The sequence below is a fragment of the Anabrus simplex genome, chromosome 8, assembly GCF_040414725.1.
Source record: "Anabrus simplex isolate iqAnaSimp1 chromosome 8, ASM4041472v1, whole genome shotgun sequence".
NCBI classification, from domain to species: Eukaryota; Metazoa; Arthropoda; class Insecta; order Orthoptera; family Tettigoniidae; genus Anabrus; species Anabrus simplex.
In genome coordinates, this window is record NC_090272.1 from 16,236,007 (window position 1) to 16,253,633 (window position 17,627).

At 37.5% G+C, this 17,627-nt stretch overlaps 1 protein-coding gene across 1 annotated transcript in view; it reads right to left on the reverse strand.

Annotated features, from left to right (window-relative positions):
• Positions 1–332: 332 nt before the first annotated feature.
• Positions 333–17,627, reverse strand: part of LOC136879203 (WD repeat-containing protein 73) — a 257,255-nt gene continuing 239,960 nt past the window's right edge. The window contains exon 6 of the mRNA XM_067152998.2: positions 333–1,835. Coding sequence (XP_067009099.1) covers positions 1,384–1,835 — 452 coding nt within the window. The 3' untranslated portion in view covers positions 333–1,383. The remainder of the gene's footprint in view (positions 1,836–17,627) is intronic.

The window sequence follows — 17,627 nt, forward strand, 5'->3', positions numbered from 1 at the left end:
AAACATAATGAAGGAGCAAATGAATAACAAACAAAAGAGAGCCTAGACAGAAACAAAATTAGCACAAATATACAATATTTACATCATTATGCGGAGCAAAAAACAACTCACTGCGACAAAATTCAGCGAAAATTAATTTAAAATAATAATTGATACTAAAAACTGTGTTAACCTAAGAAAACACAGGTTAACATAATTGAAACTAAAAACTGTGTTAACCTAAGAAAACACAGGTTAACATAGGTTAACACAGTTTTTAGTTTCAATTATTATTTTAAATTAACACCTTTTCGCTGAATTTTGTCGCAGTGAGTTGTTTTTTGCTCCGCATATTGATGTAAATATTGTATATTTGTGCTAATTTTGTTTCCGTCTAGGCTCTCTTTTGTTTGTTTTTTCATTTGCTCCTTCATTATGTTTTTTAGCATTTTTCAACTTATATTATGTAAATTATTTCAAACTCCCCTCATTTTTCACTGAAGATGGCTCAAACGAGCCGAAACATGTTTGAATTTGTTTACTCCGTCTAATGACGGAATATTTATCTATTGAATTAGAAGGATACTCTCATTTTTCACCTTTGTAAAGTAATCTGCTTTACGTCGCACCGATGATGGCATAGGAAAGGCCTAGGAATGGAAAGGAAGCAGCCGTGACCTTAATTAAGGTAAACCAGAGTAAACCATGGGAAACCACGGAAAACCATTTTCAGGGCTGCCGACAGTGTGGTTCGAATCCACTATCTCCTGAATCCGCAACCCTAACCACACGTCCATTTGCCCAGCCACCGTGCAAATTGGTAACGCAGACCAATGTCATTATATTTTGAAGATTAGGCTACAAAGAAATTGTTTCATAATTATATAATGTGCAGCTGGGAGTGGTATGTGTTGGTTGAAAACTACATAAGTGTTAAAAATTATACAGATACAAAAGACTTTTCCTAAAATCAGTGTGCGGTGGTACACATTACCTTATGAAGTGACCGATTCAATGCTACTCACTGTGAGTGGAAGACCAAACTGCCTCGTGACTGGGACATCCCAGCCGAGTACAAGAGGATCGCGGAACACATTGTTCGAGGCAGTTAGAGCCCTACCCTTCACAGAATTGAGTTGTAACCGAGAGGAAGAGTATATCTGATAATGCACCGTCTTAATTTCTCCTCTTGCTCATTCTAATAATTGTAATAAAAATCCATAAATCAGGTAATACGGACGAGAACAATTGGCAGTTTGATGCACACATTGGTCACAAGATAAGAAATGTGTAAAAATTTTTTTTAAATCCCACTTATAGTACAAATGGACACTGGAAAGAAATTCTTTGGTGAGTAAGTAAATATGTATATATTTTTTAAACTAAAATAATGACAAGAAAACATTAAGTAACTTTGAACTGCCAACAGTGCACCGACGTATTTTCTGAAGCTGAAATAATCACATCTTCATACCACAAATGCGATACTGTAAGAGTACTGTTTGCCGTACGGTGTTTACAATGTCCGTCGTGAACAAAAATCGTTTTCAATTCCGGAAATGTTACATCACACACATAGACATTCTCGTCTAAGCCTGAAACAGATACTGTAGAAGTCTTTGTGGGACAGAACTTGACACAAATTGGCAAGAGATAAGGGGGATTGCTTCCATTCATGTTGTGATCAATATTTCCCTTGCAGACTGGTTCTTGAATGTTTCTGAGATCATAAATGATTACAGTTCCTAACGATGAAACTAAAGCTAGTTTTGTCAGGTCTGCAGTGTCATCACTATGTGGCGAACTGAGGAAACTGGAAGCTACGGTCCACGTTTTATCACATGGTTCAGCTTGCCCTGAAACAAAACCACATTTCAATAATCGTTACAGAAAAGTCAATAACAAACTTCAGCTCACACAGTTCTTGCACCAGTAAGGTGCATCTGTGTGATTTCATTTTAATATGCACACATTTTCATGATAACTATGTGTTCCAGAAGGAAGAAAATGGGTGAAACTGTACTTTGGAATATGCAATTACAACTTTCAAAGTAAAAATGTGATAAATTTAATCTTAGTTTTTACTATTTTTATTAAATAATGTGGAATCCGTAACAAAAAAATGTTCTTATAAAAAATAAGCGTTTTCTTGATACTGATTTCTCAGTTACTTATGTGTTTTGAGAAAGCAACCATTTAAAACTGTTAAGTTACCTTCTTCATTGAATGGCAGTCTTAATAATCCTGATACAGAAGAAAACTAAGCATTTCAGTTCGGACACAACTTCAGGGATCACATGATGCTTTAGAGCTTTAGTAATCGAAATAGAGCTGGAAGAAATACACTAGACTGAGAGGTCCTTTAGATGGCAACAGGGGGACCCCCAGATCCCTGTACAAGCAAATGCCATCAAAAGTTCAATCATTTGGAAAAACTGGAAATTTTTGGTGATATAAAAAAAGAAATATTAATGATGAGACAAAAAACAGATTTTGTTCACAGTAACAGAGACAAGCTCTTTAAAAAGACTACAACTGGGGAGAAATTTCAGATGGTTTTCTATTTATCTCAAAACACAGAAAGAATTAAAGTTTGCAAGATCATGTTTTACATATGCTTGATATACTTAAAAGTGTAGCAATGAAAAGCGAGTAGGTCACCACAACATTTAAACAGCTTACAGAAACGTACTGAAAGTTGTGCAGTTCTTGAGTTTCACTTCTATCCAAATCCCTCTCTAAATATCACACCAATGTCCTTCATAGTTTCGTACACACAAATATTTACAGAGAAGTACATTCCAAAATCGACCAGTGTCACCTGAGCATGGCACACAGCACTCGTGGGATCATTACTGAGATGATTCAAGCTGATTACGACACAAATTTGAGCAAAAGACAGGTGCGAGCTCAATTCATACTTCAACCTACGGCAAGGTCTGTTGGATACAAGCAAATACCACAATATACGTTTCTCGCATAAGCTATTTTTGTCTACATTTTTGTAAGTCTAATACTAACCTAACTTTCTACTTCAAATACAATACATTCAACAAAGAAAGTAGTAGCACTGTAGTACCACATTTTTATTTAATCTGTTGTAATAAATGCACAACAAATTTCTTGCCTCCACAGTGCACTGTATACCAAATAACTAAATATTTGCAAAAAAGAAGTAAAGCCAGTTCAGGAATTCTAAAAAAAATAACATCAAATATTATTGGCAAATAAATAAAAGTTGAATATAGTTATTCCTTTAAATTGTGTTTTCTCTTTTTTCCACTAAAACTTTGTATTTATCTCTAAGATTACAGCTGCTAAATTGCAAAAAAAGGAATGAAGATATAGTTTGAGCTACGGGGGAAACCAATATACTGGAAACAAATATTACTGGGACTACTGCACACATATGAGCAGGCTCGTCTGGTTAATCATGACATCACATTGTCAGTCGTTTCCCATGTTTACCAGTTAAGGAATTATCCAAGCTAGAAACAACAAATTTGAACTCAATGCATTCAGACAATTCCAGTCCTTCAGGCAAACAACTCAATGTTCTATGGATATTATGTAAATAAAACATAATAAAGTATGAGAATATTTTCTTTATATTCATGAAAATTACGATCCTTTTCTTGATCATTGTTATCCGTTAAATTTCAGCCACTTAGTGGCCATCTTCAGCCAAATAAATTTAACAGATTATGTGATAACTAAAACATATGTATAACAGACAAAGACAATGTTGCAGGAATAATTATAACATTAAATTACATATGATAACAAAATTGAAGTTTATGATCATCTTGTCATCATATGATGTCTTAAAGTACACTTAGGACCTCAGGCAAAGAAGTAAATCTGGAAATGAAAGCCAGAATTAGGAATGAATAAACATACATAAAAGAAATTAAAAAGTAGAAAAATTATTTATGAGACTCTCCTCTAATGTCTGATGGAGAACAAGCACTGACCTGCTGGAGGAAGCAGGCAATGTAAACAATTTGTTGGCAAGTTGCTTTACGTCGCACCGACACAGATAGGTCTTGCAAGCTGTCCACTTCATGGCCGTATCGATGAGTATAATCAACAAATTAATCTAAAAAGCCACCTAATCGATACTTTATTTCTTTTGCCTTTGGCAAACTTAAAAATACATTAACAAACACAGTACATGTTTCGACCACTTAGTGGTCATCTTCAGCTGTATATAAAAAATCTTAGATGATAACATTTAAAAGCAAGAACATTGGATCTTGAAACTGTATCCCATGGGAATCCAAAAACTATTGTTCTAGATGCTTTAAATGAAATGGAAAATGGGGGGGGGGGCTTGGGGTAAGGAGATGTATGTGAATGATACTTAAATTACAGTATCGTTTACAATTGTGTTTAAAAAAAGACTTACATGATGAAAAACTAATTTAAAATATTTAAAAGCGTCTATGGTAATTTTTTTGATAACATTCGGTGGCGTGAATAAAAAGTTCGTGTTTGTAATAATCTTCCGGCATATGTGAGAAAAATAATAACTTAATTAAAATTCGCGTCTGTGGTGATGTTAAACACTTTGTTTTTAATAAACATACTTTAAAATATTCTAAAGTGTCTATGATAAGGCACTTATTCAAAAACACTTGTGCTTGAATGAAAGTTTATGTCATATGCACCAGTCTTCATGTATTTATTGTTTATATTTAATAACTTCCTTGAGTGATATTCTTGTGGTTAAAAGGCCTTGCTGACTGTTTAACTTCCGAGAATTGCTCTTCGGAATGTAATAAAAGAAATTATGTTAGTCGTTTAACTTGCTAAAACCCTGTGGTGGCTTCTGTTATATAAAATGGCGATCTGATTCGGGCAGCTTGCCTCGCGATCTGTAAACCAGCAGGAGATCGTAATATATTAAAATATGACATATGATAAAAGTAAAAAGCTCCGAATTCTAAATAGATAGCGGGAAGATATTTGTATTCGAGATTGCGTGGCCTTGACTTACCTTATCTGGCAAATGTTTAATCCGCGTTGCCTTGGAGAACTGCCTTCGTGCACGACCTAGTGTGATAGCGGTGTGACATGGTCTGATTGTTCGTGGAATATTCCGGAGAAAGGGGAAGTAGAGTTGTGTCGTCATCTAGTACGTTTTGTGAGGGGGGAGGGATTACTGGTTGTGTTTCAGTGACGTCATTTTCGAGTATTTCATTTGTTTGTCTTGTTTGTTTACTGTTTACCATTTCTACGTATTTACTGAATTGTTCGTATAGGAGGTTTTTTCGTTCGTTTCGTTTCGATTCCGTTCCCTGTTCTCTAGTTTATCGAGAGTAATGTGGATGTTTTCTAGGTTATTCATTAAACTTCCTTTATTAATCCTACTGATAATTTGGAGATCTTGTCTGATGTTAGTGAAATTGTGATTTGCCTCCTTCATATGGGCTCCCATAGCAGAGTATCTTCTGTATTTCTCTGAATTAACATGTTCCTGATATCTAATTAAAAAGCTCCTCCCAGATTGCCCCACGTATGTTTTTTTGCACTGGGTACATGTCAATCTGTAAATGCCAGATTCCTGGAGTTCGTCATCTTTAAGCTTATTGACTTTATTGTGATTAAAAAATCTGTGTTTTGTATTGTTGTTGGTTGAGAAAGCTATTTTGGTATTGTGCTTCTTAAACAAATTCGTGATTTCATAAATCCTTGGGTTATTAAAGGTGAATTAGACGTATTTCGTTGCATTCTCCGATTGTTGCTTTAGTTTAATTTGTTGTTGATATTTGCACTTAGTAATAATTTTGTTAATGAATTTCAAACTGAAACCGTTATGTAAGGCTTGTTGACGAATGAAAGATAGTTCCTTCTTTCTGTCTGTATCTGTTAACGGGATTTCAAAGGCCCTGTTGACGAAACTGTAGTAGGCGGATTTCTTTTGTGAAGTGGGATGTAAAGAATCGCTTTTAATTGTAGTCGGTGTAAAAGTGGGCTTTCTGTGTATTTTAAACTGGAAATGGTTGTTTATCCGAATTGTTTGAATATCTAGAAAATTGAGTGTACCTTCTTCTTCCGCTGTAAATTTAATATTTGGGTCTAAAGCATTCACATGCTCGTTGTATCTAATTTTGAAAGATCTCCCAATTTGCCCAATGTATACGCTGGAGCAGTCGTTATAGTGAAACCTGTAAATGCCTGATTTATTAAAAGGGGTTGGACACATTGACTAGGTTAGAGTTATGAAAAATGTCGAGATTTATGTTGTTAGTCCTGAAGGAAAGTCTTGTATTTCTCTTTTTAAAAATATTTGTTACTCGGAAAATGTCAGGGTTGCATAAGTTTTGGGCTTAGTTGTTTCTTTTTGTAAATTAGACCTGGGTCGGTGTTTAAACTTGTATATTATACGTTCTATAAAACTTTGGTTATAACCATTATGGAATGGTGTTGAGTTCCTTATTAAGCTCTGGTTTAAACATCGGTACACTGAAGGCACAGTGTATTAAACTCTTTTATGGCTAGGAGGGTGTACAGAATCTTGGTTAATTGTCGTAGCTGTGCGCGTTGGTGCCCTATACATTTTCTAATTAAAAGAAAATGGCAATCTAGTGATAGTTAAATCTAAACAATTTAGGGCCTTATTGGTTTCGGTTCTATTGTGAACTGGATATCTGTATCAATATTATTGAGGTGTGTTAAGGTAGTGGACGCGTCAGTAATACAGTACATTGGTCATTGATAATAAACGTGTCGTCTACAAACCTGGACCATAGGACTATGTTGTTAAATTTCCTGTCTTTTTAGATTTTTGTGTACTCTAAGTATTTGTTACCTAGAATGTCTGATGCGTGACTCGTTTCTGGACAGTGAGCTGCTATTAGCCGCTGACTTGCTCTCCGATCAAGCTACAAGATGGTTGTTCATTGGCGTGTGTATTGGAAGACATATTTGAGTTTTGGAGGAATGGAGTCCGATTCTCCGCATTATAATCGCTGAAAACTATGGCCATTGCCTTAATTTTGTGTTGCAAGTTATTCCTGTTTTAATTATTTCATTTGAGATTTGAGAGGAGTGCTGAAGTGCTGGCTTCAAATCTGTCTTCAAGTGTGCGAGTTATTAGATTACATATTATCATTTAGATTTTCACGGCCCGTGTACCTATTCATGAAGGAAAATTTGGGAATGTGCCGTGTAATTAATTATAAACACACTCTACGCGTTTCAAAAGGTACCTTGCCTTTCTTCATCAGGAGACAACAGAGAAATGAAACGATGCATTAAAGGTTGCTAGGAGAAAGCAACAAGGAACTTGAAATGGTGCCCTAAGATGTAAAATGGACGCCATTTTAGCCCCACGCTAGAGACAACGAATGGCAACAGTAAAGCATTACTCTCTACTGGTTCTGATAATAGGTAGCCATGATTCACTGAGGTTGTAACCTGTATCGCAGTTGAAATTATCTGGGTGTTTATGTATTTCAACCGTCTCCCTGATAATTCATGGGTGATATTGCTTTATAAGGGCAAGAACATCCTCTTCTTGGAACAAGATATCATGGCCAGGTGTTAAGGCATGATCACCAACAGCTGATTTATCAGGTTGGTTGAGCCTGATACACCTGGTATGTTCTTCGATGCGAGCACATACCGTTCTTGAAGTCTGCCCAATATAAACCTTGCCATAAGTACAGGGAACTCTGTAGATACCAGGTTGTTGCAATTTAGGCAAACTATCTTTAGTAGGACGCAGGAGTTGCCTAATCTTAATTGATGTTCAAAAAACAGTTCCTACGTGGTACCTACGTAAGATTTTACCAATACGATCCGTCGTGTTATGTATGTAAGGTTGGTAAGCAGTTCCTTTTACACCTTTTCCCTTAACAGATGTCCGATTATGCGTCGATTTCAGAACTCTTGAGATCAAAGCTCTGCTGTAACCGTTGCTCTCCAAGGTGGTTCTCAAAGTGTTAATTTCCTGTTGTAGAGCTGACACTCCAGAAATCCTCCTGGCCCTGGTAGTTAGAGTTGTAAGGTTACCATGTTTCTGGGCAGGGCGATGGTGAGAATCTGCGTGGAGATATCTATTGGTGTGTGTAGGCTTGCGATAAACGCTGTGTCCTCAAGATGCATAGTCTTTCTTGGTGACGAGAACATTTAAGAATGGTATGTTGCCATCAGTTTCCTTTTCCATCGTGAAACAAGTGAAAGGGTGCTGACGATTAACGTGATCCAGAAAGTGACCAAGATTGTCTTCACCCTCCATTCATATGATGAACATATCATCGACATATCGCACCAGATCTTCGGATTACAAGGTGCCGATGACAAAGCTTCCTCTTCAAAGTTTTCCATGAAGAAATTAGCCACAACATGAGAGAACTTCCCATGGCCACACCATCCGTCTGTTCATAATATTTCCCATTCCATAGAAAGGAGGAGGAGGAGGTCATGCAGTGATAGAAAAGCCTAGCGATCTCTTCAGTAAAAATATCATTAATGAGAGACATAACACCATCAGCAGGTACTCTCGTAAACAGATACACCACATCGAGACTCACCAAGATATCACCTGGCTGAAGTGATATAGTTTTTAACTTCTCAATGAAGTGTGTGGAATCCTTAATATAGGAAGGAGTGTTACCCAGGAGTGGTTGAAGTAGACTACATAAATATTTAGAAAAGGCATATATCGGGGAGCTAATCGCACTAACAATAGGCCTAAGAGGAACCTTCCTTATGTATTTTTGGAAGCCCGTACTGTCTCGGAGGAATAGTATCCCCTGCAAGGAGACTCTTCGCTGTATCTTCTGGAATAGAAGATTGCTTGACCAATTTGACAGTCGCATTTGAGTAGCGACTTGTGGGATCACGACTGTTAATCCTGTATATAGGATCGGCTAAGAAAGACAAGATCTTGTTGTCATAATCATCCTTATCCCTCACCACTGTCACGTTACCCTTGTCAGCAGGGAGAACGATTATATGAGAATTGTCCCTTAGATCTTTCAGCGGCCGGATTTCGCCTTGTTTTAAGTTGGACATAGGTGGATTAGCGGCCTTGAGAACTCTTGAACATTCTTGTTTAACTTCCTCAGCCTCTTCAGGCGTGAGGTTATGTACCAAAGATTCTATAGATGTTATAAGTTCCTCAATAGGAAATTTAATAGGCAGTACAGCAAAGTTGAGACCTTTGACGAGAACTCCGTGTTGGGTTTCATTCAGAGGCATACGGGACAAATTTATAATAACTTTGCTGGCATCAAGTCTAATGGCATTAGGTTTCTGCATCTGACATAACCTTTCATATTTGGAAATATACCTGCCCCTTACCTGATCTAGTATGCTGTTGGCTTGCACTGCAGTAATACGATCAAAGACCTTCCAGAATTCATCATTTACGAAGTTCGAGAGGCATAGATGCAACTGAAGCAACTCCCGCAAGATTAAATCCAACTTCTTACGAGTCTGCTGTATCCTCTCGACCATTATCGCCTTGCTTGTACGACGATAGATTCTCATAGCTTTTGGTGTTCTGAAGGTATGCTTCAACATAACAAAATTTGGTAGTATATCGTGGTCCCGGCATCTTAGGAGAAAAGTGAGAGAGGAAATAAGACACACCTTCTTGCGTCATAATCTACTAAATTTAGACATCGATTGAAAAATATCCTCCCCGCAGAGGTTTTTAATATTATCATTTAGACTTTCATGGCCCGCGTAACTATTGATCAGGTATATTTTGGAATTGTACCGTGTAATTAATTATAAACACACACTACGCATTTCAAAGGGAACCTTGCATTTCTTCATCAGGAGGCAACAGAGAAATGAAATGACACATTAAAGGTTGCTAGGAGAAAGCAACAAGGAACTTAAAATGGTGCCCTAAGATGTAAAAGGGATGCCATTTTAGCCCCATACTAGAGACATCGAATGGTAACAGTAAAGCATCATTCTCTAATGGTTCTGAGGTTGTAGCCTGTATCGCGCTTGAAATTATCTGGGTGTTTATGTAATTCAACTGCCTCTCCGATAATTCTTGGGCGATATTGCTTTATATGGGCAAGAACATCCACTTCTTGGAACAAAACATCATGACCAGATGTTAAGGCATGATCAGCATCAGCTGATTTATCAGGTTGGTTGAGCCTGATAAACCTGGTATGTTCTTCGATGCGAGCACATACCGTTCTCGAACTCTGCCCGATATAAACCTTGCCACAAGTACAGAGAACTCTGTAGATACCAGGTCGTTGAAATTTAGGCAAACTATCCTTACTTGGTCGCAGGAGTTGCCTAATCCTAATTGATGCTCCAAAAACAGTTTGTACATGCTACCTATGTAAGATTTTAGCAATGCCATCCGTCGTGTTATGTATGTAAGGTAGGTAAGTAGTTTCTTTTACATCTTTTTCCTTGACAGACGTCCGATTATGCGTCCATTTCAGAACCCTTGAGATCAAAGCTCTGCTGTAACCGTTGCTCTCAAAGGTGGTTGTCAAGGTGTTAATTTCCTCTTGTAGAGGTGACACTTCACAAAACCTCCTGGTCCTGGTAGTCAGAGTTGTAAGGATGCCATGTTTCTGGCCAGAGTGATTTTGAATCTGCGTGGAGATATCTACTGGTGTGTGCAGGCTTGTGATAAACACTGTGTCCTAAAGATCCATCCTCTTTCTTGGCGACGAGAACATCTGAGAGTGGTATTTTGCTGTCATATTCCACTTCCATGGTGAAGCAAATAGAAGGGTGCTGGCGATTAAGGTGATCCAGAAAGTGACCAAGATTTTCTTCATCTTCCGTCCATACGATGAACGTATCATCCACATAATGCCACCAGATCTTCGGTTTGCAAGGTGCCGATGACAAAGCTTTCTCTTCGAAGTTTTCCATGAAGAGTCCTCCTTTTTGAAGATGGATCGATTTTGGCACCATTGTGACGAACTCAGCCCATTCCCCAAATTTATGCTAAATAGACTCACACTTTGTAGAGTACGGAAGGTGCAGAAGTATGGTATCATTGCCCTGCAGGTCAAACTTGTATTTGGTTGATGAAAAATAACTTGCAGAAGAATTGAGAGGTCGTCAATCGACAGCTCTACCAAGTCGGCACTTTGAACGAGCCAGCTCGAAGGTGTCGTTAATGCAGGCATAATGAAGCTGAGGAGAGTCTGATGTCCTTATATACACACGCGGGGTATTTATACTCCTTGAATTATTCAAGAAAGGTTTCTAGAAGCGACCTTTTAACTCCGCCAATTTTCCCCTACCTTATAGTACAACTGAAATCCGTCAGCGAGCAAGGCTAACGTAAGCGCAGCTGTCGTCAGCCGGGCCGATGTCAGCGGTACATAACCTCACACCTGAAGAGGTTCAGGAAGTTAGACAAGAATGTTCCAGAGTTCTCAAGACCACTAATCCACCTGAGTCCAACTTAAAACAAGGCGAAATCCGGGTGTTAAAAGATCAAAGGGACAATTCTGATATAATCGTTCTCCCCGCTGACAAGGGTAACGCGACAGTGGTGATGGATAAGGTTGATTATGACAACAAGATCTTGTCTTTGTTAGCTGATCTTATATACAGGATTAACAGTCGTGATCCCACATCTCGCTACTCAAATGCGACCGTCAAATTGGTCAAGTAATCTTCTATTCCAGAAGATACAGCGAAGAGTCTCCTTCCAGGGGATGCTATTCCTCCGAGACCTTATGGGCTCCCCAAAGTACATAAGGAAGGTGTTCCTCCTAGGCCTATTGTTAGTGCGATTAGCTCCCCGACATATGCCCTTTCTAAATATTTAGGTAGTCTACTTCAACCACTCCTGGGTAACACCGTTTCCTATATTAAGGATTCATTGAGAAGTTAAAAACTATATCACTTCAGTCAGGTGATATCTTGGTGAGTCTCGACGTGGTGTGTCTGTTTACGAGAGTACCTGCTGATGGTGTTATGCCTCTCATTAATGATATTTTTACTGAAGAGATCGCTAGGCTTTTCTATCACTGCATGACCTCCTCCTCCTTTCTATGCAATGGGAAATATTATGAACAGACGGATGGTGTGGCCATGGGAAGTTCTCTCTCTTCTGTTGTGGCTAAATTCTTCATGGAAAACTTCGAAAAGGAAGCTTTGCTGTCGGCACCTTGTAATCCGAAGATCTAGTGGCATATGTGAATGATACGTTCGTTGTATGGACGGAAGGTGAAGACAATCTTGGTCACTTCCTGGATTACCTTAATCGCCAGCACCCTTCCATTTGTTTCACCATGGAAATGGAACCTGACGGCAAAATACCATTCTTAGGATGGATGGATCTTTAGGACACAGCGTTTATCGCAAGCCTATACACACCAATATATATCTCCACGTAGATTCTCACCATCGCTCTGCCCAGAAACATGGTATCCTTACAACTCTGACTACCAGGGCCAGGAGGATTTCTGGAGTGTCAGCTCTACAACAGGAAATTAACACTTTGAGAGCAACGGTGTAACTGATCGACCCTAAGCTTCTCACTAGAGGAGACGAAAGTTGATACCTTGGGACACATGAATATCAAATAAACAATATGTGGCTTGCCCGCAAATTGCCACGCAAATAGAAACAATTAACATTCCATGGTTTCCCATTTCTCTAAGTGATGTATGGGCGCCAGCGTTGCAGTTTTCAAAATTGTAAAGCAAAATTTATATTTACTAGCATAGACTTATACTTAAATCACAGGGGTAGGATTATAAATAATTAACCATTATGTATCCCTTAAGAAAGAAAATTAACGAATTATAAAATACAAATGAATTTATTATACAAAAATAATGAGATGAATCGGAAAAGTTCCTTAATTACAAACCATTATTCTCGTCATTATTCCGTATTGAAAAATAGTTGATCACAAAGTTTATACAAGGAGTAATTTTAATACCACCTATTCAATACAAATTACTCCACTATAGTGTGGTTAAATACACATTGAAATTATCAGAAATTTGAAATACATGTTTCGCCCACTATTTATTGGGCATCATCAGCTTCATCAATCTTAAAACACACATGGTCTAAGGAGTCATAATAACTTATGTAAAAAAATTGATGAATATTTACAAGTGTTAATACTGTGGATGCAAAATGTTTACAGTAAAAAGAAATATTAAAACAGAACTTATACTAAAATCACTTTGAAAAAATGATGTGTTCATCTAAAAGTAATAGTCATATATTTTTTTAAAAAATAGTCCATGTCTAACACAGAAATGGATCTTCTTGATGAGAAGTTTAAGCAATATATATTACACTAGGGAAGCAGAACATAAAAAATAAGGCGTCAACAGGATAAGAACAAAACGGTTAAAAGATGCAGTAAAAGTTCATATTTGAGGCCAATATTTAAAATAAGGATGAAAAGAAGTAGTTGCATTGAAGGCAGTGTAGTTTATGACGTCTTGGAAAATTGGATTAAAATAGTGGTATGTCGTGAAGTGCTGAAAAACATCGCAAAGTTTGCCGTAAAACGCTTCAAACAGACTAACGCTGCAGATACATTCGGACATACATTACATCTTGAGAATAAATTGACATTGTCTACTACGGACATCCACGTCTACAAGAGGCATTTTCTGTTACACGAATTTGTCGTCCAGCCTACCTTCTTTTATTCGATATTTTAGCAGCATTTTAGGGCAAACTCTTCGATGTTTTCAGCACTTCACGACATACCACTGGTTTAATCCAATTTTCCAAGACGTCATAAACTACACTGCCTTCAATGCAACTACTTCTTTTCATCCTTATTTTAAATATTGGCCTCAAATATGAACTTTTACTGCATCTTTTAACCGTTTTGTTCTTATCCTGTTGACGCCTAATTTTTTATATTCTGCTTCCCTAGTGTAATATATATTGCTTAAACTTCTCATCAAGAAGATCTATTTCAGTGTCAGACAATGACTATTTTTAAAAAACAATATATGACTATTACTTTTAGATGAACACGTCATTTTTTCAAAGTGATTTTAGTATAAGTTCTGTTTTAATATTTTTTACTATAAATATTTTGCATCCACAGTATTAACACTTGTAAATATTCATCAATTTTTTACATAAGTTATTGTGACTGCTTAGACCATGTGTGTTTTAAGATTGATTGAAGCTGATGATTCCCAATAAATAGTGTGCGAAACATGTACTTCAAATTTCTGATAATTTCCATGTGTATTTAACCACACTATAGTGGAATAAATTCGTATTGAATAGGTGGTATTAAAATTACTCCTTGTATAAACTTTGTGATCAAAGTTCCTTAAAGCGTGGAAGGATTTAGAATTTACGTTACTCAAATTACTATTGCTTGCTTTACCTAATTGAAGCTCACCAATTGCAGTTTCCGTTGAAGTCATCTGGTTTCCGTGGTTACTCGTTCTCTTCTTCTCGATGTAGAATTGGCTCCATGGACATCCTTCCTTCTCTGATGTGGTACGGGCTATCTGGACTAACACTCCCTTATTGCCTAGTATTTAAATTAGACATTGGCCCTATACTTGTAAAAACTGATCAGCGCTGATCGTATGAGGAGAAAATTCAGAGATATGAATTTTTCCATGTTAGTAGAAATCTCAATCCAACTGAGCTATACTGTTTATACGGTACAGACTTGTACCAAATTCCATGGACTTGAACTAAACATAGTTCTTCGTCCAGAAGATTTACTGAATATAACACAAGCCGTAAGCTTGTCTCGTCTCACGCAGATCCGATAACATTACCGCAGCTGAGTACTGTATCGAAGCAACAACACACTGTATAAAAATAACTATGTCTCGGAGACACCACACACTGTCTCAAAATCAATAACGTCGTTCAAAGTAGATGTTCACAGTAGATGTAGCGATGTGAGTGAGTATCCGTGAATCCGTGAGTCCGTAACTCCGTATTGTATCGAGGAATGCTCCGCGCTACATAATATATACCGGGCTCTCCCCACTCTTGGTAACAGCTTAATCTCAGATCTCTATATAACGAAGCATCTGATTCGTAGATCGCATTATCATCTCCCTCTCCTCTTTCTTCTTGCCAAGTCCTGTAGGTATGGCGATGATGTAGTCTGCAAGCCTAGCCTTGCACGCAGGTCGCTGTTTACTGCCTTGGCTCATGAGTTTAACCCAATGACTCATGTAATTTCCCCCCGCTATAAGAATAACCTTTTCCGTAGACACAAAAATGAGATGAAATGACAACTATGTCTCAACATATTGACCATATCTACAATACATAATGAATTCCTATCCTACCTAATATAATAATTTAAATAATAAATGATGTTATAATTATATAATATGATTGCAAAAGCCTTATTTACAAATGCTTGACGTTGAATAAATATGATATAACGAATAATTGCCGATGGCGGATAAAGTTGATATCGAGTGATATCGCGTAAAATGATAGTACATTAAATTAGTTTGGCTGGAGAAGCCTGGACGGTTACAACGGTTATAGCAGAGCTTTGATCTCAACAGTTCTGAAATCGACGCATAATCGGAAATCTGTTAAGGAAAAAGATGTAAAAGGAACTGCTTACCTACCTTACATACATAACACGACTAATCGTATTGCTAAAATCTTACATAGGTAGCATGTACAAACTGTTTTTGGAGCATCAATTAGGATTAGGCAACTCCTGCGACCAACTAAGGATAGTTTGCCTAAATTGCAACAACCTGGTATCTACAGAGTTCCCTGTACTTGTGGCAAGGTTTATATTGGGCAGACTTCGAAAAGGTATGTGCTCGCGTCAAAGAACATACCAGGTGTATCAGGCTCAACCAACCTGATAAATCAGCTGTTGGTGATCATGCCTTAACACCTGGTCATGATGTCTTGTTCCAAGAAGAGGATGTTCTTGCCTGTATAAAGCAATATCGTGCATGAATTATCAGAGAGGCGGTTGAAATATGTAAACACCCAGATAATTTCAAGAGCGATACAGGCTACAACCTCAGTGAATCATGGCTACCTATTATCAGAACCATTAGAGAATGATGCTTTACTGTTACCATTCGTTGTCTCTAGTATGGAGCTAAAATGGCATCCCTTTTACATCTTAGGGCACCATTTTATGTTCCTTGTTACTTTCTCCTAGCAACCTTTAATGCGCAGTTTCATTTCTCTGTTGTCTCGTGATGAAGAAATGCAAGATTCTTTTTGAAACGCGTAGTGTGTGTTTATAATTAATTACATGGCACAATCCCAAAATATATTCCGTGGATATTGGATTACATGTTTTTGGATATGCAGAACAATAGTACAGAAAGTACATTGGATCAATTTCATGATGGTATCTTAAAAAAATTATTCCTTTTTTGAGCAAAGAAGGATTTAACAGTCAAACATTGTTTTCGAGTCCAGTTGTATTTTGAAAGTCTCTTTAACTATGTCGGTGATCTTAAGTTATATTGCAATGTATTTAGACTATCTATTGATGAGGGAAATATGGTCGATAGTATAATGAGTGGAATATCGCCTGAGTACCATTCATACGTATCATTTCGAAAATGTCTCGAATCTCTTAGCGATTGAAAGGTTGCATGTATTAAAGCTAAATAGTTGTAGACCAGTTAATGAACACCTTCCAAAAGGTTCTTCTGGGCAGCCCTCTGGTCTGAAGGCCTACAGTCTTGGAGCTATTTCAAAAAATGGTTTGCTTGTGGGTCAAAGAACCATTTAAGAAACCAGTGTCCATTGGTGAAGAAAAGAAGTTTTCCTGCTAGTAATTATCCTAACCCCCAAATTCAGAGTGGTGTTTACCCTGTTCCTAATTATCCTCCTCCCTCTACTAATTTCAATCAGAGTAATGCTAATCAACACTTCTGACTAGAAAAAGCTACTGACAATGGAAGCCAGTGTGTGAATGATTTGGTTAAATGCGGCGATATCTATTTCAATGACAACTATGTAGTTTGTCCTGCTGACTGCAAGGGTATTTCGGGGTGTTCACAATAAATTTCCAATTAATCCCATGGAAATCAATAATCAACCTGCATTTGCGCTAGTGGATTCCGGCAGTGTTACCTCTGCCATTAATTGGTCTTGGTTTTCTAAAATTAAATCTATTTGTAAACTTTCTTACGTTGTACCTGCGCCACCTGTATTTCATGCCACTAACGGCTCTATCTGGAATGTTATAGGTTCTGTTAAGGTCAAAATTCGTATCAATCATTTCACCTGGAAGTGTATTTTTATTGTAGCTAAAGGATTATCACATGACATCATTCTTGGTTATAATTCTGCTGTTCATGTAGGGTTAATCCTTGATGCTCATAACCGTTGTCTGTCCATTGAATTTTGTACTAACTAAACCCTCCCGTTTTTTAATTATCTTCCTTGTTCTGCTAAACTTTTTTGTTCTATTGATGCTTGTGACCAAGTTGCTGAAGGTTTGACCTCAATCATTTGACAGGTGAACAAGCTCAACAGATACGTGAATTATGCAATGAATTCCCCGCAGTATTTACTAGGGGTAACTAATGTGGCTGAAAATAAAATTGATGTGATAGCATTCCTGTTCGTTCACCTCCGTATCGTTTTTCTGCTCCGCGTATGAAAGTTCTAAGGGAAATTATAGATAAGATGCTTGGAGGAGTAATCGGAGCTTCAACTTCTGCCTGTGATTC